The following is a 27,927-nucleotide window of genomic DNA, read 5'->3' as shown; positions in this document are numbered from 1 at the left end:
CCCGGTTTGGTTTTTACACTTTATTAAATACATCTGGGCCGCAGAAGTGGGTTTACTCGTTCTCCTCGCTGCGCAGCCTGGCATTGGGGTTGGTGATCTTGATGGCAAGCTGAGCCGCTCTCTCCACGATCACCTTCCGGTTCTTGGAGGAGACGTTGTGCGCGATCTCGGCACAGTAGGACCTGGTGGGAGGCGAGACGGCATGTCAGGCCAAGGCCCAGAACAGCCCCAGTCAGGCAAAGAGCCAGAACAGCTCGACCCTTCCGCTTCCCTTCTTACAAACCCTCAGTAAGAGCTGGTTTTTAATTATTTTAATTATTACTCATTAGTTTGGAAAACAAGCGCTACACAGCGATGTAGGCCTGTTTGAACAGACCTGCAGCCACACTTCTGATCCAAGCTGTAGGTGCAGCGCTGTTCACCGCCGCTATAATGTCCCATTTTTGCCAAAAGTACGAGTTTGCCAGCCCCGAGACGCCGTCTGTGCCCTCCCGCCAGCAGCGCCACAGCACTGACGAAGCCGAGAAAGCAACAACCCCCCCCGTCTCCCCCCAGGGCGCTGCCTCTCCGGCCCCCGCAGACTTACTTGTTGCTCATCATCAGCACCTCCAGCTCTTTGACGTTGTGGACCAGGAACTTTCTGAAGCCCGTGGGCAGCATGTGCTTTGTCTTCTTATTGCTGCCGTAGCCAATGTTGGGCATCAGGATCTGACCCTTGAACCGCCGGCGAACTCTGTTGTCGATACCTCTCGGTTTGCGCCAGTTGCGCTGAAGAAACGCAGGAAATATTGAAGAGTTACAAAATGAGACTGGTCTGAAAACACCCACCCCAAGGCACTGGCTTGAGCCGAAACCAATCCCCAGAGAGATGCAGCATGAACCCTGGTTCAGCGCTGACCCTTTGGGCTTTAATTCACCACCAAAGCCAACCCCGTCCGACTGCTCCTGAACTCGTTCTCCAATGAAATCCCAGCGAGTTTTTACCTTGATCTTGACATAGCGATCAGATTGATGGCGGATGAACTTCTTGGTCCTCTTCTTGACGATTTTGGGTTTCACGAGCGGTCTGAGGGCCGGCATGGCGTCTGGGACAGACAGAGCGGGGTGAGCAGGGGCACGCGAGGTGGCGGCGGGCAGCGCCTGTAGCAGAGTGTCTTCCGCTCAGGGGCCACTCGGCGGCCAGCGAGGGAATGGGTGTTGCTCTGCAGCCGCTCTGCCTCCCGCCTCCGAAGCTGGCAGAGCACCGGCAGCTCTCCAGATGCGATCCTGGGAGGCCCTTCCTGCCCGGCGCCGCCGGACACACCGGCAGCGACGCCGCTTCTTTTGGAAAGGTTCGAAGTGACCGAGACTCACCTCGCGCAAACCCCCCGCAGCTGCGGACCCCTCGGACCGCCCCCCCCGCTCCGCGCTAACTAGAAGCGAGGGTTTTACCTCACGTTAACCGGTGCAGCTGGGCTGGAAACGGCTCCCCTTCCCCCCCAACCCCCGGCCCGCTCCCGTCGCCCGCCCGCGGCTTCCCCTCGCCCCGCCGCGCCGAGGCCCGCCCGGGAGGCCCCGCTACCCGCGGAGGGGGGCGACTCCCCGCACCGCGGGGACAGGGGGTGGCGAGGAAAGGGGGTCGCGCCGGCGGGGGGTCGCGGATGGGGGCGGATGGGAACTGACCGGGCAGGCGATGGCGCCGATCGCGGCTGGGCCGAAAAAGGGAGGCGGGCCGGCGCGCAGGGGCTTATGGGATACGCGGGCGGGCCTGCCAGCTCCGCGCGGCGCCGCGGCTGCGCAGAGCGTGCACCGGGCCCGCGCCGCACCGGGCCGCCGCCGGGAGGTGCCTCCGGAAGGTGCCGCTGGAGGGGCGCCCTGTCCAGCGGGGACGTCCCGAGAGAACGGTTCGGTGTGTGTCCCCCAGCCCCAAACCGTGCGGGTCCGTACGGGGCTGCCAGGACCCGCCTGGCGTCACTTCCGCCTGCGCCCGCGCGGGGCGCTACTTCCGCCAGTCCCGCTGGGTGGGCGGGCGCCACCTGGCGGCGCGGCGGCGCGTCCCGCCCGGCCCCGCCGCCACCCGCCCCGGCCCCCGGAGCGGGCTGCAGCCCCGGAGCCCCTACAGACGTTTCGGATGAAGCACGAGCGTTCTCCGCAAAGCGGCTTCGTGCCGGGCGTGCAGTGACCCCACCGCAAGGCGTCAGGAGAGATCCTGTATCTGCTCAGGACTTTCCCACAAATCAAGCACCCCAACAGCAGGTTTTCGTGCTCCTTTTATACACAAAAATCAGAGGTTAGTACTTTTCCAAACACGCCTGTTAAATACTGGTTGGTTAGTGATTAACATACGATTAGAATACCGCTTACATCACGCTTTACTCCTACACACGCTCAGGGGCGGGGGCTTTTCGACCCGTGGGTGTGTTTTTTAGTCTTATAAAGAAGGTAGTTCAGTGTCAGGACACTCAAAAGGCAGAGTCATTGCCCCGTTCAGTAACCCCAGACATTCACTGTTGCCTGTCCAGCTCCTCCACCTTCAACCTGAACGGGATGTTGGATTATTAAAAAAAAATGTTGAAAGGTCTGAGGTCAGTTTTGTCAGGAACACTGTAGAGCCAAATGATTAGCTGTTAGGAACAAATGATTAACCTTGAAACAACCTGCTATTGCATAGGCACCACAAAAAGCAGGAGTCTAGGTAGGATTAATGGGAAGTAGAGACAGTGAGCTGCGATGACCTGCTTAATGTCTGCCAGATTATGAGGAAACCAAGTAAAAGGTAATTCCAGCAGTGGGAGACCATGACCACCGCCCCACGGACCACCGACTGTAATTACACCCCAGACTCAAAAGAAGGCACGTGTGCTAATTTACACGCCAAGCACAGAGATTATGACCAATCACTCAGTAGATTCGTTTCAGCATACTGAATATGTAAATATTGTGTCTATAAATAATTGTAGTTTCTGGGACCATGGTGTGCTGCCCCAGGACAGGCACCCGTGCATGCGCATCCACGTAATAAAGGGAAATAACCTCCATCCTGTGTGCGAACCGGGCGTCTGCACACTGGGCGACGAACCCCCGTTTTTGGGAACAGTTCGATGCCTTCATTGTGTCCGTCAGCAGGGCCCCGGCCCCATGAGCCCCGCGACGGGCGGTGAAGCCGCGCTCACAGCTCGCGCCGCCGAGGGAACAGCGTCAGAACGGCCCTGGCCGAAGGCAGCATCGCCGGAGGCCGAGCGCCTGCCCTGCCCAGCATCAGGGCCGCAGAGGCCAGTACAGACGGACGGGCCTGGATGCACGGATGTGGCTGAACCAGGCGTGTGCCCTGCCAGGCTCCATTTCGGGTAGGCAGAGGCGTGGCTTGTCCAGAAGATGACCTGGCCAGAGCGATTGTCATTTGACTTGCTCACGTGCACTTTATTCCTTTGAAACTGCCTGAAAAAAATAAAAATAAAAAAATCATACACTTTACAGAAACAGAATTCTGGGCAGTTTCACTGCTGCTGCTACAAATGGCAAAAGCGAGACTGGCAAGAAGCCACTGCCAGGCTCTGGGAAGCTCTGCCAGACCTCTGCCCTTTCTGCTGCCTTCAGGATCAGGTACAAACGGTTTTGTTTGAGCAGGCTGAGAGGATGATCCCCAGTATTTCCTCAATGGCATATTCAAGCTGCCAACCTTTCAACCCAGGCTGCCAAATGACCTTTTGGAAGAGAATTTTAATCCAGCTTTCCTTGTGTTAGATCCAAATATTTGCTGCCTAAATCGCATATGTCTGTCATTATTATACATTATTTACATTAGAAATGCCAACTTGTAAAGCTTAAGAGCTGATACATTGCCCATCACTGCAGCATCTAAACTCTTTAACTGAGATAACAAAGTTGTGCTCTGCTTCACTATATTTTTTCCCTTGAAAAGTTTCTCCACTGATCCAATTGTTCAATTTTTAGAAACAGAAAGTTCTTTGCTGCTTCGACACCCCTGGTCTGATAGGAGGAAGGTGGGAGGGCCCCAAGTGCCCCAACAGGACTCGATGGCCCTGACCGGCTCCACTCGGGCCACTCCCACCAGCCCCAGAGCCCAGCTCAGCTCAGCCCTCACCCCCAGCCCCGGAGCTGCGCAGGAGGTGCAGCTCGGCTACCGCCACGCTTGTGCCCGGCCAGGGACCCCGCTGACCCTGACCCATGGGGTGAATTCCCGCCTCGACCCAGGACCTGCCACATCACCATGAACTTGCCTGATGACCTGGACCCTTGGCTGAACCTGGCCACCAACCCAGGGACAACGGGACAGGGCCCCGGCTGCCAGCCCCCCACCAGCCACCATGGTATCACACTGGGACACTGCTGTGCCCAGACACTGACCTGAAGTGCTGATGGGAACTCTGGTCTGGCAACCAAAACCAAAATGACAGCGATACCACACAAACATCAAGGCTTGGCCCAGATCTAGGAGGGGCAAACTCTGCAGTTGTTCCAGATGCTTTTGCAGGGAAGGGCGGCACAGAGAAAAACTGGTGAGGTTTAACCAGGTTTATCAAGTATTAACAACTTCCGCTAAACCCGAATAAACCTGGAAGTGCTCTTCAGAGCAGCCTGTGGACAGCAGGGCTCAGCACAAGACAGGAGAATCACAGAATCATCTCGGTTGGAAAAGACCTTGAAGATCATCTAGTCCAACCATGAACCTCACACTGACCGTTAAAAAGATGCTCCACCGTTTGCTCTGCAGAAGCCACTCAGGGTTCACACGCAGGGAAACATGGCAGGGTTGCAGCAGTTCGTTCCTTTGCAGTTCCCTACGTACTGCTCTGATGATGCCAACGAAGTCTGCTCTCGTGATCTTCCTCCTGAACATGTCCACCATCGTCAGCTTGTGCCTGCGCAGGAGGTTATGGAGTGCAACCAGAGCCGGGGGGCACGATGCATGGGTGAGGGGAGGAGGGCAACCTCCCTGCAGGGCTGGCCACTCACTGGTGGTGAGCACTGAAAAACAGCAGGAAATACCCTGAGAGCACCGTTACCCAGACTCACAGGGCTCCACAGGGCCCCAGCAGATGCAGCCGTCCCAAGGCCAGAGCAACACCACAGACACTCAGGCCCAGGCTGCAGGTCGCAGCTGATGTGCTCTCAGGCCTCCCGCCCGCTCCACACACCTTCATTCTTCCCCAGACTCTTCCTTCCCGACTGCTGAGGGAAGCTTTTCCCATCAGCCGTTTTCCTACATCCACAAGGCTCCCCAGCTGCGAGCAGAGCTGCTGCCTCTCCCCAACCCAAGCCTCCAGCTGCTGTTGGTCACCTTCCGCACCAGAGGTGATTTCTGGAGACCTGAGGCAGCCGTCTCCCTGCGGGGGCAGCTACAGGGCAGGCAGGAGGGCAGCCTTGGCAGCCCAGCCGGGCTTGGAGAAGGGTTTTTCCATCAGTGGAACAGAACTAAGCCGCCGCCCGCAGCCAGGCAGGCCAGGCCTGCTCACCGTCACCATGAGCAGCGATGAGGGAAGCTGCACCTTGGGGGAGGAGGTTTGAGGCAACAACCCAGGGCTCGACCCTGCTCCAGGCCCGCCGAGCCGGGCCCAAGGGCTGTGGCCTGCTCCAAGGGGCAGCCTGACCCCCACCCCTTGAGCCCTGCCCCTCGAGCCCTGCCCCCCACAGCCTGAGCAGACACCACCACAACTGGGACACCTTTATTAAAAAAAAAACCAAACCAGAGATTTTAACCATTTCAGTTTACATTAAGACAGGGGCAAGTGGAGGCCCAGGGCAGGGCCAGCGCAGGGGGCCGCCTTCCCTCACTCGATGCTCAGCCTCTGGCGGTTCTCCCAGAGCCAGGCGTGGTACATGTTCAACTTGTGGTCCTGCGGCTGCACCTAAAACACAGCGAAAGCGTTTAATGTTTATTAAAACACCTTCTCCTACAACGCTGCCCTGGCACGTTTCCCCCTCACAGCTCTGGGCCCCTCCGTACCGCGCAGGGAGCAGCGAAAGGCTGTGCCTCCGCCTACAGTAATCAAAGGGACACGGGGTCACCCCAAAACCACCCCGCCCCCCCGGGAATCCGGAGAGCAAACAGCCCCTCACTGCCACCCGCCATCCCGGCACGGCCAAGGCCCACCAACACCAGTGACAGAGGGATGCTGGGATCCGGCTGGCAGGGGACAGGGAACCCGGTCCTAAACCAGAGCAGGGAAAAGGCTCTCACCCCCACAGGGAAATAAGAACACAGTGAAAGTGGAAAAATCACAGAGAAAAAAACCAAAACAAGGTGACACAAGTCTTGATTTCCAGGTTCAGACTTGTAAAAGGTACATCCTGGGAATTCAGCCTACTGAAGACTGAAGTGTTATCCTTTTGTTTTAATCCAGGGGAGCCCACAGGCACAAGCCCAGGGACACCAAAGGCCAGAGCGGCCGCACCACCCACCTCCTTCCACTCGTTGACACAGAAGATTCTGTAGGAGTCGTTCCCGTACTTGCCGATGCCGTGCAGCTCGATGGGGTACTTCCAGCGCTTGCTCAGGTACTCACCTGCAACACAGTCACACAGCTCACCGCCCGCGGGCAGGCGGGGCGCAGAAAGCAACCCCAGACAAACTCCCGCTCCTCTGCTACGGTAACACGTCTCCGCTTTGGAACATTTTAAATGAAAAACACAAGTTCTAGCTGTTTCCTGGTGAAAGTAGGCGATGAATTCCCATGGGGTGTATCTTTAACACCTTTTAAACAAATCACTGTGGGTGAGATTTAATTACATCTCTCTCCTCAGAGCCCACAGAGGAACATTTTCTGTACTTAGAATGAAAATATCAGAATCATAGAAAAATTCAGCTTGGAAGGGCCTCCAGGAGGTCACCTGATGCAAACCAGAGCGGAGCCACCTTATCATAGTGCTGCAGAACACAAAAATCAGCCCTGCAGGTGTTTGTATCCTTTTCCACGCAAAGAAGTCTCCCAGACCATGGTCTCTTGCAGAACTCATTATCCGTATGTTATTTTATTCTCAGTTAAGACACAGGATCAACAGCTTTGCATATGTAAGACCCACATATCCCAACGCTGCATAAAACAAACCACTACCATTATTTGCCAAACAGAAGGAAAAGTCAGAGAGCATAATAATGCTCTTTGTCTTGCTAGTATAATTTATACCCTTCACAGACATGTCCAGGGAAACGTACCCGAGAACTTGATGATAGTTTTTGCTCTGAGTTCATAGAGGCCAAGAGGTTTCAGCAGCTCTGACATTTCTTTCCAGTCTGCAGTCCTGGCTATTTCAGGAGAAGGATACTTCTTAAGGAACTCCCAGAGCACAGGAATTGCCATTTTACCTAGTGAAAGAAACCACTGTGAACAGAAGGCTGTGCAGGTAATTCTATTTTTTTATTATCTATGTACACTTTTTGAAGTGAGCTTTTGCAGAGGCAAGAGTTACAAAATAAAGATTTTTTTTTTTACACCGACACAAATTAATATAGCTTTATTCTTTCATTAATGCCATTAAAAAATGGCAGCTGTTCTGACCCTATACCACCACATGAAATTGTATTACTCTATTTACCCGAAGTTTTATTGAGAAATATGGTTGCAATGAGAAGTTTCCACGGATCATGGAAAAGCGTTTCTTGGATCAGATTAAAAGGAGAACGTGGAGGAGTCCATTTTCTGAAGGCCTTCCTTCTAGGTGGGCTGGGAGCTGTACACAGAGGCAATACAGGAAAAATTATTGGGCAGTAAAGGATGGATTTACCTATTTAAATGAAAATAATTTAAAAAAACAAAGACCTTTTGAAGCAGATTCACCTTTGTGGGGGCACTATATGTGGATGGAGCAATGGCAACTCCCACAGAAATTTTACAGAGCTGCAAGGGACTGTGCGTCCCCTGGCACAGGCTGCAGTAAGAGTCCAGGCCGCCTGCTCGTGCCCCCAGTCCCACGTTATGTACATTTTCTGAGGGGACAGCCCTCCCCAGCTCCCAGGAGGTACAGAGCAGCCACCGCAGGGCAGCGGGTTGCCCCCGACAGGGGAAATGCCTCGGCACTCTGCAGAGCTTCCCCAGAGCCCATTCACCCACCACTCACAGCTGCCGAGGCTTTAACAGCTGCCTGCAAGGCACAAACCACCCAGGTTTAAGATGGGACAAGACCAGCACCAGTGCAGTAAGTCGAGCTCTCTGATGCCGCCTATGCATGGCCAGCCTAAAACCAGAGGAGATTTTCCATAACATCAGTTGATCTTGACCCATCCTATTCCTTCCCCCATAAAAAAAAAGATTTACCTAAAGAATATTATACCTTCTTTACTGTATTTACTTGAAAAATACAGACTTGTCTTCCTCCGATCCACTTGAGTTCGTGGGATACACTCTTCTGTAAAGAAATAATACTTTAGCATTAAAGAGAAAAAACCCAAGTATTTTGCTGTCATGTTTCATACACCATTTCCACTTTACGTTGTAATGGAAATACAAGGATTTCTGGTAGGTGTACAGAACATAAACGTGCTTTAGATTCACTCCAGTATTTCAAACTGTATTGTATTTCAAACTGTTACTTTGCCACAGAGGAAACAGGCTTAACTACAGGCAAGGATGAAATGTTGTCCACACACTCTAGCACATGAAACAAGCTGAAACTAGCCTTTTTTATGAATCAAGCTGACCAACTGTGCAACAACATTAAAAGAGTTAGTGCAGTGAAGGTATTTAGTGTTATTGTATTGTACTATACAGCTAGTGATCAGTAGAGTAAGTTCCAGTTGTGAATAAATCTGCATTAAGTTAAATGCTATTGGATAAAGAAATGGGACAGATTCAGCTGTCAAAGCAGCTTGACCAGAGACAGAACACTTTGGCTGTGGGGTTAGGAGAACCCCTGGCAGAACATTCAGATCACACTCTGCTCAAAACCACATGTACACCTGGCGGCATTTTAACTCCTGTGAAGCTTGTCTGGTCACACGGCTGCAAGACGTCAGCATCCGTTTCAGCGTCAGATTTAAAATCCTGGTTACCTGGACTCCCTCGATCTGTCTCTTCCCCTGTTTTCAGTCCGTTGGTTTTCTCCTCAGATTCTGCGGAAGGTGTGTCATTAGAACCTGTCTCCACACACTCTGCCAGGCTCTCCAACACCCTCTGTGAGCGAGCTCTCGCGGACCTGCGCTGTGTGTCTGACTGGGACCTGGATGTTCTCAGCAGAGTTTCTCCTGCATCCACAGGGTCTGTGTTCTGATCCCCTACACCCTGGCTAACAGTGACAGGCGCCTCTGTCTGGCTACAGAGCTTCTTGTTTTGAACGCACTCGGTTTCCTGTTTGTTACATACTCCTCTCTGTCTTTTGTTTGGGGTATTGTCTCGATTCCTTTTTTCTGAGCTCTTCTCAGTTTTCTTATTCTGAACACTTTTTCTGCCCACCCTCTTCCTTTTGGTTTTCAAACAGTCCTCTGGGTTTATGCCTTTCATGATCAAATCTTTGCTTTCCAGCGTGGGCGCAACATCTTCCAGGTCTTCATTTCCAGTCTGAATGTTTTGAATTCTACCCTCTACACCATTTTGTCCACTGAGGTCTTGCACTTCACTGTGACAATCCCCATTCTCCAAAACAGTTCCTGCAGCTTTTGTGCCGTATCTTTTCACCCTCAAACAGGTACTCCTCCGATAAGGAGCTGCAAAATCAAAGTTTTCTGCTTTTAGCGTCGTCTCCCCAGTTTTCCGCAAATACTCCACAAGTGCACTTTTTGATCTTAGCTTAATTCCTTCAGGGCTGCAGTAGGAAAGAAAAGTAAATTAGTGATGAATTCCTCATTTTCTTGCTCTTCACTTAAAAATTTTTCTCGTGTTTAAAAAACCAAAAGAAATGACAAAAACAGTTGACAGGGTGATGCCTAGACAAGCTTCTGTGACCTGACCACAAAACGTTTACACGAAGCGCTTACAGATAACCCTACACAAGTTACACACTTCACCTGCGGAGCTCCGTGCAGGGTGTGCACAGGTGCTGCCGCACAAGTGCACGCTCGTACTACCGGGAGGAGAAAAGGTGATTTGCCCGAAGGCGGCCGGCGCTCGGCCCCCCCATTTCCGAGGGCTCCCCCTGCAACCCGCCCGCCGGCCCCAGCCTCACCTCACAAAGTGAACGTCGATCCTCCCCGCCGTCCTGCCCGACCGCCTCTGCCTGCTCACCCTCTGCCAGCCGCTGGGGACGACGCCGGGCCCGCTCGCCGCCGGTATCCTCGCAAGCCCCCTCTCCGCCGCGGCGCCGGGTCGCTCCACCGCCGGCGGCCCGCCTCGGCTGTGGCCCAGGAGGCTGCACGGGGAAGGATCGCCCGGGTAGGGCCCTGCGCCGAGCGGGGGACTCCAGGGCGCGGGGGGCCGGGCCCCCACATGGAGGACCATACCCCCCTGATCACCTGCCCGGGCCCCCACATGGAGGACCATACCCCCCCCCCGATCCCCTGCCCCTGATCCCCTGATCCCCTGCCCCACACCGCCGCCATACCCGCCCGCCGCGGCTGCCGGCGCCGCCATTTCAGAGACTCCCCCATCACGTGACGCCCGCGGCTCCGCCCCCGCCGCCGCTCCCGCCGCCGCTCCCGCCCTTTATCCTGCGCAGGCGCATCCCGGCCCCGCTCGCGGGCGCCCCCTGCCGCGGCGGCGGACCGGCGGGCCCCCACGCGCATGCGCGTTGCCCGTGGCGCCGGCGGGGCGGGGGTAAACAAGGGCTCGGCGGCGGTGCTGAGGCGGGACGGTGAGGGGTGGTCCGGCCTGGCCCCGGGGATGCGGGCCGCGCTCACTTGGCGCGACAAGGCCGAGCAGTGGTGAGCGGCCCTGGGGCTGCGGGCCGGGAGCAGGCCGGCTGGCCGGCCGTGGTCCCTCGGGGAGCGGTGCCGGGCCTGGCGGCGGTGGCTCCCCGCGGCCGGGTGGGCGGCCCGGGGCAGCTCATTCGGGCCGCCCTGGGCTCGCCGGTACCGCCCCGTGCTCTGGCGCGGGTCCCGGGCTGGGTGTCCGTTCTCTTGGCCTTCCCCTCGGCTGGCCAGCTGCGGGCAGGAGCGGCTGCGTTCCCGCGGCCTCTTGGGGGATACCGGTGCTCCAGGAACGCAGACTCTGTCTGGGGGTGGTTTTCGCTTTTTTCACTTCACATTTAGCCCAAGGCCAGTGGTTCTGCCCGCGAGGCTGCCGCTGCGGGCCTCTCCCAGAGCTCCGGCCCGGAGCCAGCACGGGCAGACCCTCACAGAGGGGCCTTCGGGTTTGGGGAGTTTTCTCAGGGAGCAGATATACTCTCAAGTACCCGGTTAACGATTTTTGTTATGTGGCATCCTTGACGTTAAAGGAAACTTATCTTCTGCTTACTAATACGGGTTTTTCTTGGGGGGCTTTGTTCTTCTTGTTTTTTTCTTTAGTATTTATGATCTTGCATTCAAACCGGATGGGACTCAATTGATAATTGCTGCTGGAAATAGACTGCTGGTAGGGAAACCTCTTTCCTCTTGCAGTTACAGCTGTACAAATATGATTTCTTTCACATTAACTTATGAATATAACCTGTCAAAAATCCTCTTATCTCTACTAGTCCAGCCTCATATCTACATACATATTAATGCATGCTAACTGTAAAGTGTTTTGAAGCTTTTTAATGTTTCTTATCAAGTTTTAAGCTCTTACTTCCAAAAGTAATGAGATTTAATTTACTTGCATCATCTTATCTTTTTGCACCTCACCCGGTAGTTTGAAATCCATTAACCTGCATCCAAACTTAGCACAATGGCATGGTATACAAATACTGCATTGTTACAAATTTCACATGAATCTCTGTGAAAAGAGGAAGGAAACTCAAACTGATGTCCCTGCTTTCTGAGAAGCTTTGGTTGAAGCTTTTAGCGGATCCCTGGGTCTGCTCGCCTGCTGCTAACCCACCAGCAAGAGCAGCTCAGGACACGCTTCTCGGGGTTCCTGCCCCGCTTGCCGATGGGCAGGTGCAGCGACTGGAGGGGCGGGTGGGTGGCACCGCTACAGAGGTGTGGTTCAGAACGGCAGGACCGCAGGCGTTGTTACTCACAGTGCTGGCGGAATGGGGTAGGTGGGGATGGTCCTTTCCAGTAATTTACTATGTTTAAACACCTAATGTGGGGAACGACGGGAAAGAAGTAAAATAAGCTGGCCAAATGAGCCATGTGGAGACTTCTTTTGTGCATGTAATTTTCTAATACTGAGCCTTCTTTCATTCTGAAAAGGAATTTTTGTTAAGGAAAGCTGCTTCTGTACTCTAAAACTGTCTTGCATGGACTGTATGCTATGCAAAAAAGCAAACACAAAGTGTATAATCTTGTTGGCCTTCAGTAATTTTATATCCTAGTCCTCACCGGAAGATTTTTTAGGAATGTCTTTTTTTGCTTGTATTTTTTTTTGTTTGTTTTTTCCCCCTGTTTAAATAGGTATATGATACTTCTGATGGAACCTTAATTCAGCCTTTGAAAGGACACAAGGACACTGTGTACTGTGTGGCTTATGCTAAAGATGGTAAATATCACTTTGGGGGGCTTTGTTAGTCTGGCTCGTAAAGTGCCTGTCTTCCATCTCTTGTTGCCAGTTGATCAATAGAGAAGTTGGGGTTGTTTCAGGAGCAGTATTCTGAACATGTGTGAGTGCTGGTGGGTTGGTTGGTTGGTTTTTAACGGAGAGTTTGAGCGGCTCTACAAACGCTACGTGCAGATGTACTGTATTTTTACATGTAAGGCTGCCTGTTAATTCAAGAACAGCAGTCCCTGCTTCCTCTCCCCTTCTACTTCAGTGATGGTTGAATTTGTTTGTGGGGTAACGGGAGGAGAAGGCTTACCCCAGAGATCCCTCTTTCTGGTACTCTACCTGCTCCTGATTTTTATTCCTGTGGCCCCTCTATCCCAAAGCTTCCTGATCTTCTGATCCTTCACACATTGCCACGCTCACTACAGACCTTATTCTGCCTCCAGTTCTTTCGTTGTCTCTGACTCTCATTCTGTGACTCACTGTGGACTTGGAGGACTTCCTCTCAAATACTACTGTTTAAGTTACAGTGGATACTTGTGAAAATGCACTGTTTTTCCCTTGACACTGTTAACATAAATCTCCAGCTGTGACTGAGAGGGTTGGAAGGATGCGCTGGGCTTTGGCGCTCCGGGGGAGTAGCAGAGTCATGGGAGTTCCAGGTAGTTGGGGAAGCGCAGTCACATCAAGACACTTGCAGTATTGGGCCCCTCATTACTTGAGCTGTGTCAAGTTTAAGAACTTCTTGTTCTCTCTTTGATTTGAGTATTTGGAGTGAAAGCAGTTCTTGTATGTGTGGAATTTAAATTCTATTTAATTCCTAGGCAAACGTTTTGCATCTGGCTCGGCTGATAAAAGTGTGATAATTTGGACTTCAAAGTTAGAAGGAATTCTGAAATACACGTAAGTGGTGCCTTTCAGTTCTGTGCCTCTCAGAAATGGGCTTTGAGTATGCACTTCTGCTGTCACAGAGTACGTGCTGTTAGAGCTGGAAGAAGGTTGACTAAGGTCAGAGAAAATGCCAGGGAGGAGTAGGAGAGGGAAGAGGAATAGAACAGTCAAAGTATCTGAATGAGGCAGGAAAGCAATTAAAGGCATAAAAGAGGGTGGGAGGTCTAGATAAATCTCTGAGTTTAGAGGGCTGACAGAGAACTGGGGAAACTGTATATGTTGAAATAAAGTGAAACAGAATGACTCATCTTGTATAATAAAATTAATATTATTCTGGTTCAAAGACCAAGTTAAATATAAGGTTTGGTACTTTTGGTGTATTTCCATCTTCTGGCTTTGTGTTTGTCATCCCTCTTAAGCAACATCTTCAGATTCTGTTGCTGAGTGTGCATGCACTTTTATTACTAGTTAGTAAGTACGAGCTAGTGTAGGAGCATACACAAGCATACGTGGTTTAGAATTTGGATATAACCTTTAATCATTTCACAAACCACCATCTATGTACATTTTTAGCTAATCTTGATGAAATACAGTGAATCTTTCCACTTAGAGACTTTTTTTTTTAAGGTTTATTACTGATTTAGTTTACAGTAATTGCAGATTAATTTGATGTAGTATAAACTGATCGAATTATTTCTGGCATCTGGTAGACCTTTCAGCTATCTTGCTGAAAGTCAGAAAAGGGGGCATTTAAGAATGATTTATTGAAATATGATTGTAACTTCATTCTAGGCATAATGACTCTATACAGTGCGTTTCATACAATCCTCTTACTCATCAGTTGGCATCCTGCTCCTCCAGTGATTTTGGTATGTCTTCTTCCTCTAACTTTTCCATTAAGCCAGTAAATTCTATTGAAGTTATATAGTGAAGCTAACTACAGGTAGATGCAGTTCTTTATATCCAGAAGAGGTGAGATATAAAGGTAGCTAAAGTTAAGTAACATTAGATACTTATTTAAATCACTTAAACTCAGTTGGAAAGGACTATGTAGTGAGGTGCCACAGGGTGAAATGTACTACTTCATTACTATGGTTTTTTGAAGTGATATCCTCTGTGTTGTTTAGGTGGATTTCTTTTCCCATTTACTGATAAATAATATGTATTTAAATGTCCTTGTAGCAGTGGATGAGACTTTGATCCCTCTGAAGTCCCAGCTGAGTTTTCTGACAATATTGGTTTCTGATCTGAACGCTGGTAAATGTTCACTTGTAATTTACTTTGGCTTTTTGTTTGCTTTAATCAAGGCTTGTGGTCTCCTGAGCAGAAGTCAGTCTCTAAACATAAAACTAGCAGTAAGATTACTTGCTGTAGGTAAGTTCTAAGGATTACCTGTGTCATTTAAGTTAGTTTCAATACAAACCATTCAAAATACTATACAAGCTTAACAAAAAAGTTGCAGTAGTTCAGCATATGCAGAGAGAGCAGCTGACAGTGCGAGAGGTGCTCCCACCGTGCTGCTCAGCAGCAGCGTACTGGGTGCTGCTTTGCTATTCGCAGCATTAAAATACCTCAGGAGTGCTTGGAATGCTCGGGAGGAATATGACTAATATTTATCAAAGGTGATTTGTTCTTTCTTGGGTAGTCCTCTCAGAAAGAGCTCCCCCACCTCCCTTCTTTTTCTAATAGCAAAGGCGATTGGTTTTTATTTGGTGCTGTTTATAACCAAATTCTTCTGAAAGTATCAGAGAGGTGTGTTCTGCTCTTGAGCAAGTGTCTTTAACTTCTCTCTCCCTCTGTTTAGCCATCTTGTACAATAGCAATAAAATGAAGTTAGAGGTAAAAATAATTATGCTTTTTGTTTGTAGAGCTGTTCATCTCCAGTGTTGTTGGTATTTTCAGTATAAGGAGATATTACTGTTACAGGGAACCTGAAGCAAGGTTACATTAACCTGTGTAAAGTCCATCTAACTGCAGCAGAGACGAGAGCAGAAACCACATCTCCTCTGTCCCCCACCATGCAGTTTTATCTGATCAGTGTCTAAATGTGGCTTTTAAAACAGTCTGGTCTACTGCCAACACTGTCATCCCCCAAAATGTATCTGTTACTTAGCACATGCTAGAAGTATTGGAAGCAGATGATATATCTTTTTTTTATTTCTACATTTTTTTATTTCTGTATATATTATAAAATGTTCTTGCTGTAGTGCATGCTGTTGCCATAAATGTGGATTTAGATGCATAAACAAACTGTAGGATTACTGGCTACTTCCCAGAACTCCCTCTTAGAAGTATATTTCAATCTATCACCCTATTTGAGTATGCTGTACCATCCTACCTTCCTGCTGCTTGTTTTTAGTAGTTTTCTCTTCAGTATGTGTGTGTTTTATCAGCTGGACAAATGATGGCCAGTACCTTGCTTTGGGGATGTTCAACGGCATTGTCAGCATAAGGAATAAAAATGGTGAAGAGAAAGTTAAAATAGAGCGTACAGGGGGTGCTTCATCTCCAATATGGTCAATTTGTTGGAATCCATCCAGGTAAATAATTTCATTCTTCCTTTTTTTCATGCTGAATAGATAATCCTTGGCTTATTGATTGCAGAAAGGCTTGACTTTTATCCCTGTGAAACAGATTAATGCCATGCACATTACCTTTTTTTAAGTGATTATGTATTGGGGTTTTGGCTTTGCTGACAGTCTTTAATTGAATGGAGGAACTGGGAACAAGTTCCACTTAGATCGTAGAGTCACTTAGGATGAAAAAGACGTTTAAGATCATCGAGTCCAACTGTGAACCTAACGCTGCCAAGTCCAACTAAACCACATCCCTAAGCACCACATCTACAGGTCTTTTAAGTACCTCCAGGGATGGTGACTCAACCGCTTCCCTGGGCAGCCTGTTCCAGTGCTTGACAACCCTTTTGGTGAAGAAATTTTTCCTAATATCCAATCTAAACCTCCCCTGGTGCAACTTGAGGTCATTCCCTCTTGTCCTATCGCTTCTTACTTGGGAGAAGAACCTGACCCCCCCCTTCTCTGCACCCTCTTTTCAGGGAGTTGTAGAGGGCCATGAGGTCTCCCCTCAGCCTCCTCTTCTCCACACTAAACCCCCCCAGTTCCCTCAGCCGCTCCCCATCAGACCTGTGCTCCAGACCCTGCACCAGCTCCGTTGCCCTTCTCTGGACACGCTCGAGTCATTCAATGGCCTTTTTGGAGTGAGGGGCCCAAAACTGAACCACTATTTGAGGTGCGGCCTCACCAGATCTCAAGAAACATTTATTTTTTGTGTTGTTTTGGGGTTTTTTTTGGCGGGGGTGTGGGTGGGCAGGTTCTGTTTGGATCAGAGGAGAGAGAGGAGAGCTGTTTTTTCACTTCAGAGTGAGTATTGTCCCAGGTATGTGGATAAACAATTGCTATTGCAGTAGGTGGGGCAGTTTTTGGAGTAGAGCAGATGAACAAGAGGAGCTCACAGCTATTTAGAGGAGATTCCAGGGCTGAAATCCAGGCCTGGCAGTAGGCAGGAGGGTGAAGTCCAAGAGGAAGAAGATCCCTCTATGCATTTCAACTTGTGAGTGAAACTTCAAAAGAATGTCCATAGAACAGTAATTTACAAAAAGGACCAAGGGCAGAGGGTATTGTGCAAGGTACAAAATTAGATACTCAAAAGTTAGGAAATTCTAGATTAATAGTTGCCTGTATGGTCTTAATTTATTCTGCTTGTATGTGTTCATTATGAGAGAGTTCTTAAAGAATGCTTAAAAGCGTGTTGCTTTTCCCCACAGGTGCGGGCGTCACGCATTGAGCAGCGGGAGGGTGCTTACTAAACAGCTTTTCATTAGGTTTTTTTGTCTGTTCCCTTTTTGTTCAGTTCATGGCTAGAGGCATTATTTGCAGCAGAATCATCAGATTGCCATCTCCCTTCTTCCTAGGCAAGAAGCTGTGGAGGTGACTCTCATATTTTGCTCCAAGCTGAACAGATCATGTCAGAGTGCCAGAGTTAACAGATTTGAGGCCTGAAGCCTTTCCTCAGTCTGCTGCTGGTCTCACATGAACAATTTTTAATTTTTTTCCTGCCTTACACTGATAACTGTAGTTGTCTCTCTCAGCTGTATCGACTCTTATGTTATGGTGGCTTTGCACTACTGTAGCTAAGATCAGAATCCGGGCCCAGGTGCTCCATCTGGTTAAGGGACCGTCTGTGTCGCTGTGCCCATTGCCTCTACAGCTGTAGGTGGAATCATACATCAGGCTCTGCAGTTACTCCTGGAAAGGAGACTGATTTTCCCTCTGTGTCCCCAAGTTGGCTTCCTTCGTTTTAAATGGCATGATATATCTGCTGTCCTTTCAGTTTGTGGTTTTTTAAAGAGTAATATGAAGTAAATTCTGCTATTCTATTACTTGGTTCCGTTGCTCTAAGAAATTTATTAATAAATCACTGTAGAATTACTACATAATTTTTTTCTTTTTTTGTTAGAGATGAACGCAATGATATTTTAGCTGTGGCAGACTGGGGTCAGAAACTTTCCTTTTACCAACTTAGTGGCAAACAGGTATGTTCTAGAAAGCGCATTCAGGAGTGGCGGGGTATTTCTGATTCTGTTCTGTGTCCTATATTCAGAGTGTTTGTATACTAGTGCTTTATTAGGTACGTTAAAAGTTTTCTGTTTTCCCATCCTTTTATGTGTCTGCTCTTTTTTTTAAACCACCTTTTCCTTCAGCTCTTGTTTCTCCCCTGACAACTCAGATGCTGTCCTACGATTCTTGTATTAAAGCCCTTACAACTTTGCTGACTTTTGCCATATGGTTTACTGGTTTGTAGAGGACATCTTTAATTTTTTTCAACTGGCTAGAGAGGGTTTTGTGAGTTGCTTGTGTTTTGAGTAGACTGGTTTGGAATGGGAAGGATTCTTGGATGTGTTTAAGAATTGCCCTTGGCAATGTTAATATAGCCAGTGGTTCTGGGGTATGGAGGAGCCGTGCATGGCCAGAGAGATGAGAAGAATGGTATCAGTGACGGTACTTGTTGCCTTGGGAAAATGTGAAATGATCAATGGGTTTGATATTTTTTTTTTTCTAATTTATTTTCCCTTGTAGATTGGGAAGGACAGAATGCTCAATTTTGATCCTTGTTGTGTTAGCTATTTTACTAAAGGAGAGTATATTTTACTGGGAGGTTCAGATAAACAAGTTTCCCTCTTCACGAAGGATGGGGTGCGTCTTGGTACCATCGGAGAGCAAAGCAGTTGGGTGTGGACGTGCAAAGTTAAACCAGACTCCAACTATGTGGTGAGTAGGAATGTTTCTCTGATGTTTTTACAGGCAATTTGTTGTATAAGTTAAGACCATAAGTTTCAAACTCAGTGGCTTAGTCTAGACATTCTTACTGAGGCAGCAGAACCTAAGCAGTGTCTAGTGAGGTCCTGGAAGTACCACTGACGTTAAAAATATCCTGCAGAAGTAAAACTTGGGCTGTAGAAGGCTGTGAATGAGCATAACACCTGTTTTCCAAAGGTAAGGCATTTGCTGCATTTTGATTAAAAAAGAGGAGGGAAAAGAAATAAAAATGGCAACTTCTAGTTTGACCCAATCTAATTCCATGATGGGAAGAAAACATTCAGATCTGTTTGAGTTTCCAGCATTACACCTTGTGGAAAATGCCTGCAAGGCAACTGTCAGGCTTAAACGCTGCACCATGTGTCCTTGTACAAATGTGAAGAGACCCAGAGTGAATTTAAAAACAACCACCAACCAAACCAGACCCCACCCGTCCAACATGGTGCTCTCCATGGTCTATGATGAGATCAGTCCTCATTTTGCATTGCAGTTACCATGGTTTAACTACAAGCAGGCTGTAATTGGTATCGATCTATACATTATGCAGGAAGGGAACATAACGTTTATATAAATGCTACGTGTTTTGCCAATTCTCACCTACATGTACCATTTAACTAAAATTATTTTCTTCTTGTGTTCAGGCAGTAGGATGCCAAGATGGAACAATATCCTTTTATCAGTTGATTTTCAGTACTGTTCATGGCCTTTATAAGGATCGCTATGCTTACAGAGACAGCATGACTGATGTTATTGTCCAGCACCTCATCACTGAACAAAAAGGTAATTTCACACTTGCAGTCAGGCCAAAGTGTCGCTCTCGTTCTGTTTTGTTGGGTTTTTTTTAACTAATATCCATCAGAACATTTGGAATATGTGCTGCATGGACCAGACAGATTGTTGTCACTTTGACAGTAGAACTGAGGAATACTGTTTGCAGGATGAGAGTGTAAACTTGGATTCTGGAGGATCAGTGCTGACAAGCTTAATGAAGGATGTGGGGATTTAAAAGGACGTTGGGAGGGGCAGAGGATTTTAAGATAAGGTTTTAATCTCTGCAAATGAGATAAAAATACTGTACATCATATTTAGCTTATTTTTTCTTACTTGCGGCCTCAAGGATTTGTGCTGGTTTTGCTTCTTTGTATCCACTGTTTTTTTTATGGCAAGGAATCGAATTATTGCTCCAGAATGTGCTGTTGACAAATAATAGAGGGTGATAAATTGTGATGGGGATAGTAGATTACACAGATAGAAAAACACACATCCAAGCAGGAATCTGCTTTTAGTTTTAGAGGTGCTTTAGAAAGATTCAATTTTAATGTAAGTTTTCTGCTTTCTGTATGCATTATTTTCATGTCAGCCTATACTGTGTTGGTTTTGTGTTTTTTCTCTCTAGTTAGAATAAAAGGCAGAGAGCTTGTAAAGAAAATTGCAATCTACAAAAACAGATTAGCAATCCAGATGCCAGAGAAAATCCTGATTTACGAGTTATACTCGGATGATTCTTCAGATATGTATTATCGGGTGAAGGAAAAGATTGTAAAAAAGTTTGAATGCAACTTGCTGGTTGTCTGTTCAGATCACATTATTTTGTGCCAGGTATGTGCCTTAAAATCTAGAGTAGTCTGGGGTGTGCTCGGACTGAGAGAGCTGTCCGGGTAGCTGGCAGGAGGAGGCTGCACTGCACAGGCTCTGTCAGCCCTTCCCCAAGGGGCCCCTGTGTAGCGCTGCTGTAACGCCCAGCGCCGACACCCTGCTGAGCCATGGCTGTGATGTGCCACGGGTGGCTCGGGTTCGGTACAACAGCCTCGGTGGTGAATTCAATAGATTAGCCCATAATCCAGGGGAACTTTTGTGTGGGAGTGAGCTACTACAAAAAGGGGTGTGTGTGTGTGTGTTTGTTTTGGGTGTTTTATCGCAGCATTGGAAAACCTTAAAGAATTAATCCTGTTAAATTGACTATTTGACTTTGTGATTCTTATATGTAAAAGTAGGCACACATGCTAGTGTAGGTATAAACATAGCACCGGGTTTTATCTTCACCTCCATGCAGTATTTTGTATGTTATCATGTCTTTAGGAGAAGAGATTGCAGTGCCTCTCATTTAGTGGCATTAAAGAACGAGAATGGCTGATGGAATCTCTTATTCGTTATATTAAAGTAATTGGAGGACCTCCAGGAAGAGAAGGCCTCTTAGTTGGTCTAAAGAATGGTCAGGTAACACTTAATGTCTGGTATGTGTCTTTTCACTGCAAATAAAATTGGTTCTGTGCTCTTAGGGGGGGACCTTAGGAGCAGCATGCTCTCTTACAACCTAGAATTTTGAGAGAGTCTCATATTGTGATTAAAAACTGATTACTTCTATCTTTCACATTTTCTGGCTGTAAAGTTCATGCAGACATTTTAATGCAGTTTCTCTGAAAAAAAAAAAAATGCAATTGCATGCTTTAAGCAGCATTAAAGCTTGTACCTGCTATGCTGTTTCTAGTTTTAAGAACAAAAATGGATGGACTGACTTTGGTTTCAAATATGTCCAGATTCTGAAGATATTTGTCGATAATGTCTTTGCGATTGTCCTGTTGAAGCAGTCCACAGCTGTGCGTTGTCTGGATATGAGTGCATCCCGAAACAAGCTGGCAGTGGTGGATGAAAATGATACTTGCCTAGTATATGATATTCATACCAAAGAGCTGTTGTTTCAGGTAAAATTCAAAGATTTTTTTTTTATTTTATTTTTTTAAAAAAGGGGGGCAGGAAGTCATTTGGAGCACAGAACATACCAAAAGTGTTGCTGTGCAGAGATTCATATAACTGTCATTTAAGCCATTAATCACATTGTGTAGGATTTAACTGTGATCTGTTTCTCTATTGAAACTGCCCTTTTAGAGATGATAGACAAGGAATTAGAAGGCAGGAGATATGTGAGCAACAGCTGCATAAAGAGCACTTAAACATGTGACCTTTTCCGTTTAATTTAGAGCTCTGTCTAGTTCCCTTTGAAGCATTACAGTTAATAAGCATTTTGGCTTTATCATTAGTATAAACAGAATTAAAGCCTAAACTTCTTTGTTTGTTGTGTATTCCCAGACTATAAAATGAGTAATCGTAATTGTCTCTTCATTGGCAGTTTAGCAGTCACTCTAAGGGTTCGCTCATTAATGTTCATGAAACATTTTCAGAGAATATTGGATGGAAAGTATGAAGTGCTACAAAGATAGGGCCTGTAACTTTCTTTTTGTAATGGGCAGAAAAATGATCAATTAAATGTGCTGTCTAACAGTGTAGTACTGTGGAATTTTATATTATGTTCTACAGTTTGATAGTATAGATCATTAGTAAATACAAGCAAAGACAATTACAGCTGTTTATTAAAATGTAAAATACGTCCCTGTAAATCTGTTTAGGAATATTTTAGGCTTTAGAATATGACAGAGATAAAAAGTGTGTGTGTGTACACACCTGGGCTATAATAGGTCCAACGTTCTAGCTGAAGGATGCATATTTCTTAGGAAAGGTGATGTGAGTGCATCTGTTGTAATCATCAGTTATTTTGCTCGTTAGGAACCCAACGCTAACAGCGTGGCTTGGAACACACAGTGTGAGGATATGCTTTGCTTTTCTGGAGGGGGTTACCTCAATATCAAAGCCAGTAACTTCCCTGTCCATCAGCAAAAACTTCAAGGCTTTGTTGTGGGTTACAATGGCTCCAAGATCTTCTGTCTTCATGTTTTTTCTATGTCAGCTGTTGAAGTTCCGCAGGTAATCCTTTAATCTCATTAAGTGTTGCTTTGCATTTCATAAACATCAATGTTTAAGAAGCGAAGAAGCTTTTCTGAGATTTACCCATATTCCATTACAAAAATGATTGCAGTTCAGTTTCTTCATCGTTATTTAAGTTCTGTTGCGTGATCTATTTTATTTTTGTTGATTTGCCGTTAATTAAGCTGACTTCCTTTTTGCTGTTATTGATTGTTTCTAATTTTCCCTTTCTACTTGCAAATGCACATAGTCTAAAAGCAAAGTTGAAGATACGGTGTGGGTGTTACCTCTTCCAGTCTACCTTTTCTCCAGTTCTAATTTCATTTTTCTTATGAGTACATCAAATACTGTCATATTGCTGCTTCCTCTAGATGTGTTTAGGCAATATTTAAGCTGTATATTTTAGTCTGAATGCATAGTATATTCTAAATGTAGAGATTGACTTCCACAAAATGCTATTTTCCGAATTATGGGAAGCAGTGGAAGAGCTTAAAACAGTCCAAGAAACAAAAAAAGGAAAAGAAGGAAAAAAAAAAAAAAATTCCGACTTATGCACCTAAGGGTGGGCAGGATTTGAAACGGAGTCACTGAAGAAGGCAGAAGTGCCATCTGTTTGTGTTACCAAGTGGGTTACAGGCCCGGTGTGAGGCGTTACACACACCTTAACGAGGCTGTGGAGCGTCCCGTGGGGCTGGCGGGGTGAGATCAGCCAGAGCTGAACACCTTTGCTGGGCTTTGGTGTGCTGCAGGCACCAACGTGCTGCTAAATTACTGTGGCGTATCACAGAGGCAGCTCTTTCAAAGCCACGCTTTTGGAGGGAGGGGCTACCAAAAAGTATGCACTTTTCAGATAAACTGATGAAAATAACATAGAAATCAATCTGTGTGCTGCCTTTGGTTGCAAACCCAGAGTTGAAGGTAATCCAGCAGCAGTGCTCCCTGTTCGTTCAGAGGGTTTGAGCTGTAGCTGCAGATGCTGACCTTTAGTCCCTCTGTGTCGGCCTGCAGTTGGCAGTTTCTCTCTTTAGCTCCCTTTTAGGGCCAGTCCTTGAGGTCAGTGTCTTTTGAGTTTAATAGTTGCAGTCTTGGTAAAACAGCTTTGCCATCAGGGTTGGCACAGAAGGGTTACCTCTTCCTGTTGTGTCTGAACATTTCTAGGGATGCTTCACACTGGGCTGTTGTACCACCTGTCAAGCTTTTAGTCTTTGAGAACAAACTACCCCTCCTTTGTTCTGCCTCCGTAGTAGTCAAAAACAGAAACAAAACCAAAAACCCTCATTGGCTTATTGTACATAATATTTAGCATGTACAATGCTCAGAAGAATTCACATTCTTAACTACTACTTTATATGCTAGGAACTGAAGATTTCAAGATGGATGAGTCTGGAATATATGGGTTCATTGTGTCTAAAGATACAATAACAGTCATCCCAGAATGTTTTCTGTCTATTATAAAAACACGTTCTCTGTGGAGCTTGTAATGGTTGTGATGAGAATATTTCTTCCCCCCAATGTATGTAGAGAATTTCACTACTATTTCTCAGTATTATGCTTTCTAATACATGTTTTTCAATGGAAATCCTCAGTCTGCACCCATGTATCAGTATCTGGAACGAAAAATGTTTAAAGAAGCCTACCAAATTGCATGTTTAGGAGTAACTGATACTGACTGGAAAGAACTGGCGATGGAAGCCTTGGAAGGGCTGGAGTTTGAAACTGCTAAAAAGGTAAAGCAGTTATTTAATTATCTAGCAGAAAGCTTGCTTTCTATTTTTATGTGTGTATATATATATATATATGTAGTGTGTGTATTATGTATGTTTTATGGCTGGGATACAAAGTGGTGTTCCTGGGTCACTACCTTGCTTCTCTTTAGTGAATACATGTACATACCACAGAAAATGTTGGTTTGTTATATACTCAGGATCCTGAGATGAGGTTTTAAACTGAAATCTAATTTCTCTCTCTAGATAAATGCCATGTTCTATACCCAAGTGTTAAATGCAGAGAAAATAGTTTTTCATCAGCAGGAAAATGCGTTGATGAATCTGAGTGAAATAGAACTGGGAAGTTGTTCAGCGGTGCTGCTGCCCACCGGGTGGCAGCAGAGAATGCCTTAGAGCTGACTTCCCCCACCACTATGAACTTAGCTCCCCAAGTATTTAATGTAACCTCAGTTCAAATGTGGAGGTTTCATATTCTTTGTTATCTACACATTAATGTTCTTTGAAGGCAGTGGTGATGGGATCTCATTGTCTTAGTCATTTTCTAGCGGGAATGCCTTGGTTTTGGGAGTGGCCTATAAATAGGTACATACCGAAGAACAGAGTTTTCTCGGGCAGAAAACACTTCCATATTTTCTTCCATCACCTTTTGTCAAATAAGAGAGGGTGAACTGAGTTCAATGTCATGAATATTGTATGAAAGACAAAACATTCTAAAAATATACAGGGAATGGTCTGTAATGATAGGCATCTTTTAATAACAGATTTTTTTTTTTAAAGGAAATTAAATGCTTTATTTTTCTTTTTTTTTCTTAAGTGGAGGCATCAGAATAATTCCAGTTTCATGGAGAGCTTTATGCAAATAGATATTCTTAAAAAGAAGTTTTCAGTGCCTCCTTGGAATTTTAAAGTAGTGCCCTCTTAGAATTAGAGCGGATTAATTTGAACAAAAGCAGCTTCTTGACATTAAAGGCTCTCATAGTTCCTAGTCCGATCTGGTGTAAGCAGAATATTGTATGCCCTCTTAAGCCTTAGTTTGGTTAGAAGTCTTGAACGTGCAGTCTGAAGAGTTAAATTTCTATTTTTTGATGCATGTCAAGAATAAGTGCTAAGCTGCCGTAACTCGCACATGACTCTGCCACTTGAGACTTTGGGCTGCACGTCTATCTCCATTTGCAAAAGATATTACACTGTCTTGCAGTACTTTTATCTTATCGTCTTCTTGCTTCCTTTTCTCTCCCTCAGCTACTTCCATACTGCATTTTCAGAATGGTATAAAAACTATAAGCATGTGCAGTATGCTTTGGCAACACAATCGATATGTTCTACCTTGCCATAGTTTCCTTAAACTCCCTTGTCTGTATCTTGCCTCACACCAAAATGGAAAAGCTATAAAATAGCCAGAATAAAAGTATGTAGTATTTTAAATGGCAGTTTGTATTTCCTGGGGGACTGACATAGGTGCAGCTCCTAGTCCCTGCCTTTGCTGTTTATTTTCAGTGATAAGCTGCTGGGTTGTACCCTTGTCTTATTTACTGTAACGCCTCAGGGGCTGCAGTTGTAGTTGGAGCCCCTCAGGTTAGTAGGGACTACACAGGCACAAACCCCAGCCCCTTTCTCTCTGTCCTGTTTGCATGACGACAGCTTGATTTATGTATAACAATATTTGATTTTTTTCTGGCTTTTCAAGTTAATTCCTCTTACTCTTTTTTTTCTTTTCAATAGGCATTTACCAGGGTACGAGACCTTCGATATTTAGAATTGATCAGCAGCATAGAGGTAAGAGAGTATTAAAGATAGTATATTTTCTTACACTTAGTACTATACCAAAATCAGTACTTTATATTTTGGAGGGACTGTTGTTCCTCCAGATAGTGCTTCTGACTGTTGGAGATTGGTTTAGAGCGAAAAATCCTGATTAGCAGACGTGATTCAAATTCTAGTCATATGACCTGAAACTTCACGACAATAAAATGGGGCTGTGGGACAACAAGAACTTCTGAAACTGTCTTCAGGAAGACTGGAAAAAAGTTCAATATTCAATTAATAATGGGTAGAATACTACTGTGCTAACAGGGCTCGGTACAGAATACTTCATAAACATGAGTTAATTAAGCCTTTCCTTACCCCCTGGAGGTAGGTAATTACTATTATCTCCTCCTTGCAGAGCCAGAAACAGGCCTGGAGAAATAAAATGACAAACTCAAGGTCTCATGACAAGTCTGTGACAACTGGAAATAGAATTTGGGATTCCTTACTTCCATACTGTGCTCTAATCACTAGTTCTTACTCTATTCGCACTTCTTGATAGTTATTGTCTAGTGAAATTCTGTCATGAGCATGTTAAAAGACATGATATCACCCTTGTCCTTCTACAGAGACTGCATGATATGGTTGAGATGGCATAAAGGGAATTCCTCTTTCTCATGCTAATGAGATTTACACCTTCTCTGAAAGAATGCATTCCTTGTCTTCCATTTCCGCAGAGCTGTCCTGGTTCTGTCAAAACACCACTTGGTTGCGGTTAACTTTTCTTGGTGATTAACATGGGACAAAGTTCTGCATTAGGAGCCCTCCTTTTCTTTTTTCTTTTAAAGGGTAGATAGGTAGACAAGACCATTCTCTCACCACTACTAACCTTTCTTTTCCACATATGCTTTTCCAGATCTGCGTCTATTGAAGATATTCTGGAATTGTCATGTTATATTCTGTTTAATGGGAAAGATTCCCTTTGTAAATAGCAATAAACCTACCTTCAGACTTCTTGAAAATGCTTCTTCTGAAGTGAGAGTTGTACATCATCACTTACTTTCGCTTGTGGTGCCTCAGATTCCTTTTAAGGCCTGTAAGGGTGTAGCTAAGCACATGTTCCATTAATTTGATGGCTTTCTCTCAGTAATGACACTGGGTTTTTTCGAATTGATGACAGCAGGAAACATAACTGCCAGATCTCTGTATCTGGCAAGATTCTGTGAAGTCTTTAAAAAATGGTGTGACAATTCCTCTGATTATTCTTTTAACCAAGTTTTTAAAGGGAACTTTCACCACCACTCCAGTATCAGCCTGGTCAGTAAGCGTGAGCAGGAGGAGCGATGGCTGAGTCTCCTTTGGCAGGAGGGAGTCGAATGTGTGTGCTCGTGGAGTGCTTTGCCCCCTTCTGTGCAGTTTAAATTCAATTCACAGCTATAGATTTCCATATAAGGTGGGCTAATAGTAGTACTAACTTTATCCAAAGCAGGGTAGCAATGTGTTTCCAAGGTACAGCATAAAACATGCATGTGAAAGCACGCGCACACGCCTGTGTGTGCATATATATATACGGCGCTGGTCCTTGCACACTTTGCCCCTGCGGTCCCTTCCCACACAATTGGAGTGAGCAGTGCCAATTAGCAGGTGCTCTGGCGGTGACTGCTGCCTGCCTGAAATCGGGAGCTCTTGCATGTGGGGACAGTGGTGGTGACACTGGTTCTTATTCAGAGGCAGGTGAATGTCCTTTTGGAATCTGCTTGTTGCTAGCAATTATTTTCATGTTTGTCATCCCACCTGCACGTATTGTTAATTTAGCCAAATTACATGCTAGTGAGTTTCTACAGGAGAAGATAAGGAACCCATCAGATGCCTTTTTTAAAATAGCATAGCATAATGATAGCACGCATTCATTTTCCTGGGTGAAATCAAGAGAAGTGATTTTTCATCACTTTGGTTTGTATAGTGACATTTAAT

General features: G+C 46.3%; 3 protein-coding genes across 10 annotated transcripts in view; 1 reads left to right on the top strand and 2 right to left on the bottom strand.

Moving 5' to 3' along the window:
* Positions 1-5: 5 nt before the first annotated feature.
* RPL32 (ribosomal protein L32) lies at positions 6-1,896 on the bottom strand. Of its 2 annotated transcripts, none has more exons than XM_074878750.1 (4): positions 1,663-1,896; positions 985-1,085; positions 587-768; positions 6-182 (listed from the first exon to the last, which is right to left on the bottom strand). In XM_074878750.1, the coding sequence occupies exons 2-4, from the start codon at positions 1,078-1,080 to the stop codon at positions 53-55; spliced, it is 408 nt and encodes a 135-aa protein (XP_074734851.1). In that variant the 5' UTR covers positions 1,081-1,085; positions 1,663-1,896; the 3' UTR covers positions 6-52. The 2 variants fall into 2 exon arrangements, with proteins under 2 accessions (XP_074734851.1, XP_074734852.1); XM_074878751.1 differs by lacking the exon at positions 1,663-1,896 and adding an exon at positions 1,432-1,454.
* A 3,754-nt stretch (positions 1,897-5,650) lies between these two features.
* MBD4 (methyl-CpG binding domain 4, DNA glycosylase) lies at positions 5,651-10,530 on the bottom strand. Of its 5 annotated transcripts, none has more exons than XM_074878904.1 (8): positions 10,474-10,530; positions 10,099-10,281; positions 8,990-9,738; positions 8,272-8,346; positions 7,537-7,671; positions 7,157-7,306; positions 6,403-6,506; positions 5,651-5,849 (listed from the first exon to the last, which is right to left on the bottom strand). In XM_074878904.1, the coding sequence occupies exons 1-8, from the start codon at positions 10,500-10,502 to the stop codon at positions 5,772-5,774; spliced, it is 1,503 nt and encodes a 500-aa protein (XP_074735005.1). In that variant the 5' UTR covers positions 10,503-10,530; the 3' UTR covers positions 5,651-5,771. The 5 variants fall into 5 exon arrangements, 4 of the variants coding, with proteins under 4 accessions (XP_074735005.1, XP_074735008.1, XP_074735004.1 ...); XM_074878907.1 differs by having other exon boundaries at positions 10,158-10,281; XM_074878903.1 differs by lacking the exon at positions 10,474-10,530 and having other exon boundaries at positions 10,099-10,388.
* Positions 10,531-10,675: 145 nt separating this feature from the next.
* The window catches only part of IFT122 (intraflagellar transport 122), a 32,637-nt gene continuing 15,385 nt past the window's right edge, over positions 10,676-27,927 (top strand). For 2 of the 3 annotated variants that reach the window (XM_074878766.1, XM_074878765.1), the window contains exons 1-16: positions 10,676-10,792; positions 11,375-11,441; positions 12,407-12,491; positions 13,319-13,397; positions 14,178-14,254; positions 14,693-14,759; positions 15,779-15,925; positions 17,862-17,937; positions 18,482-18,673; positions 19,363-19,501; positions 20,118-20,320; positions 20,801-20,938; positions 21,259-21,423; positions 22,283-22,480; positions 24,067-24,207; positions 25,930-25,983. In XM_074878766.1, coding sequence (XP_074734867.1) covers positions 10,752-10,792; positions 11,375-11,441; positions 12,407-12,491; positions 13,319-13,397; positions 14,178-14,254; positions 14,693-14,759; positions 15,779-15,925; positions 17,862-17,937; positions 18,482-18,673; positions 19,363-19,501; positions 20,118-20,320; positions 20,801-20,938; positions 21,259-21,423; positions 22,283-22,480; positions 24,067-24,207; positions 25,930-25,983 — 1,869 coding nt within the window. In that variant the 5' untranslated portion in view covers positions 10,676-10,751. Of the gene's footprint in view, positions 10,793-11,374; positions 11,442-12,406; positions 12,492-13,318; positions 13,398-14,177; positions 14,255-14,692; positions 14,760-15,759; positions 15,926-17,861; positions 17,938-18,481; positions 18,674-19,362; positions 19,502-20,117; positions 20,321-20,800; positions 20,939-21,258; positions 21,424-22,282; positions 22,481-24,066; positions 24,208-25,929; positions 25,984-27,927 lie in introns of those variants that run through there. The other variant, XM_074878767.1, reaches the window with a different exon arrangement.

This window comes from Strix uralensis, chromosome 10, assembly GCF_047716275.1.
Source record: "Strix uralensis isolate ZFMK-TIS-50842 chromosome 10, bStrUra1, whole genome shotgun sequence".
In the NCBI taxonomy this organism is placed as follows: domain Eukaryota; kingdom Metazoa; phylum Chordata; class Aves; order Strigiformes; family Strigidae; genus Strix; species Strix uralensis.
The sequence above is the reverse complement of the archived record's forward strand: the minus strand, read 5'-3'. Positions and strand labels throughout refer to the sequence as shown.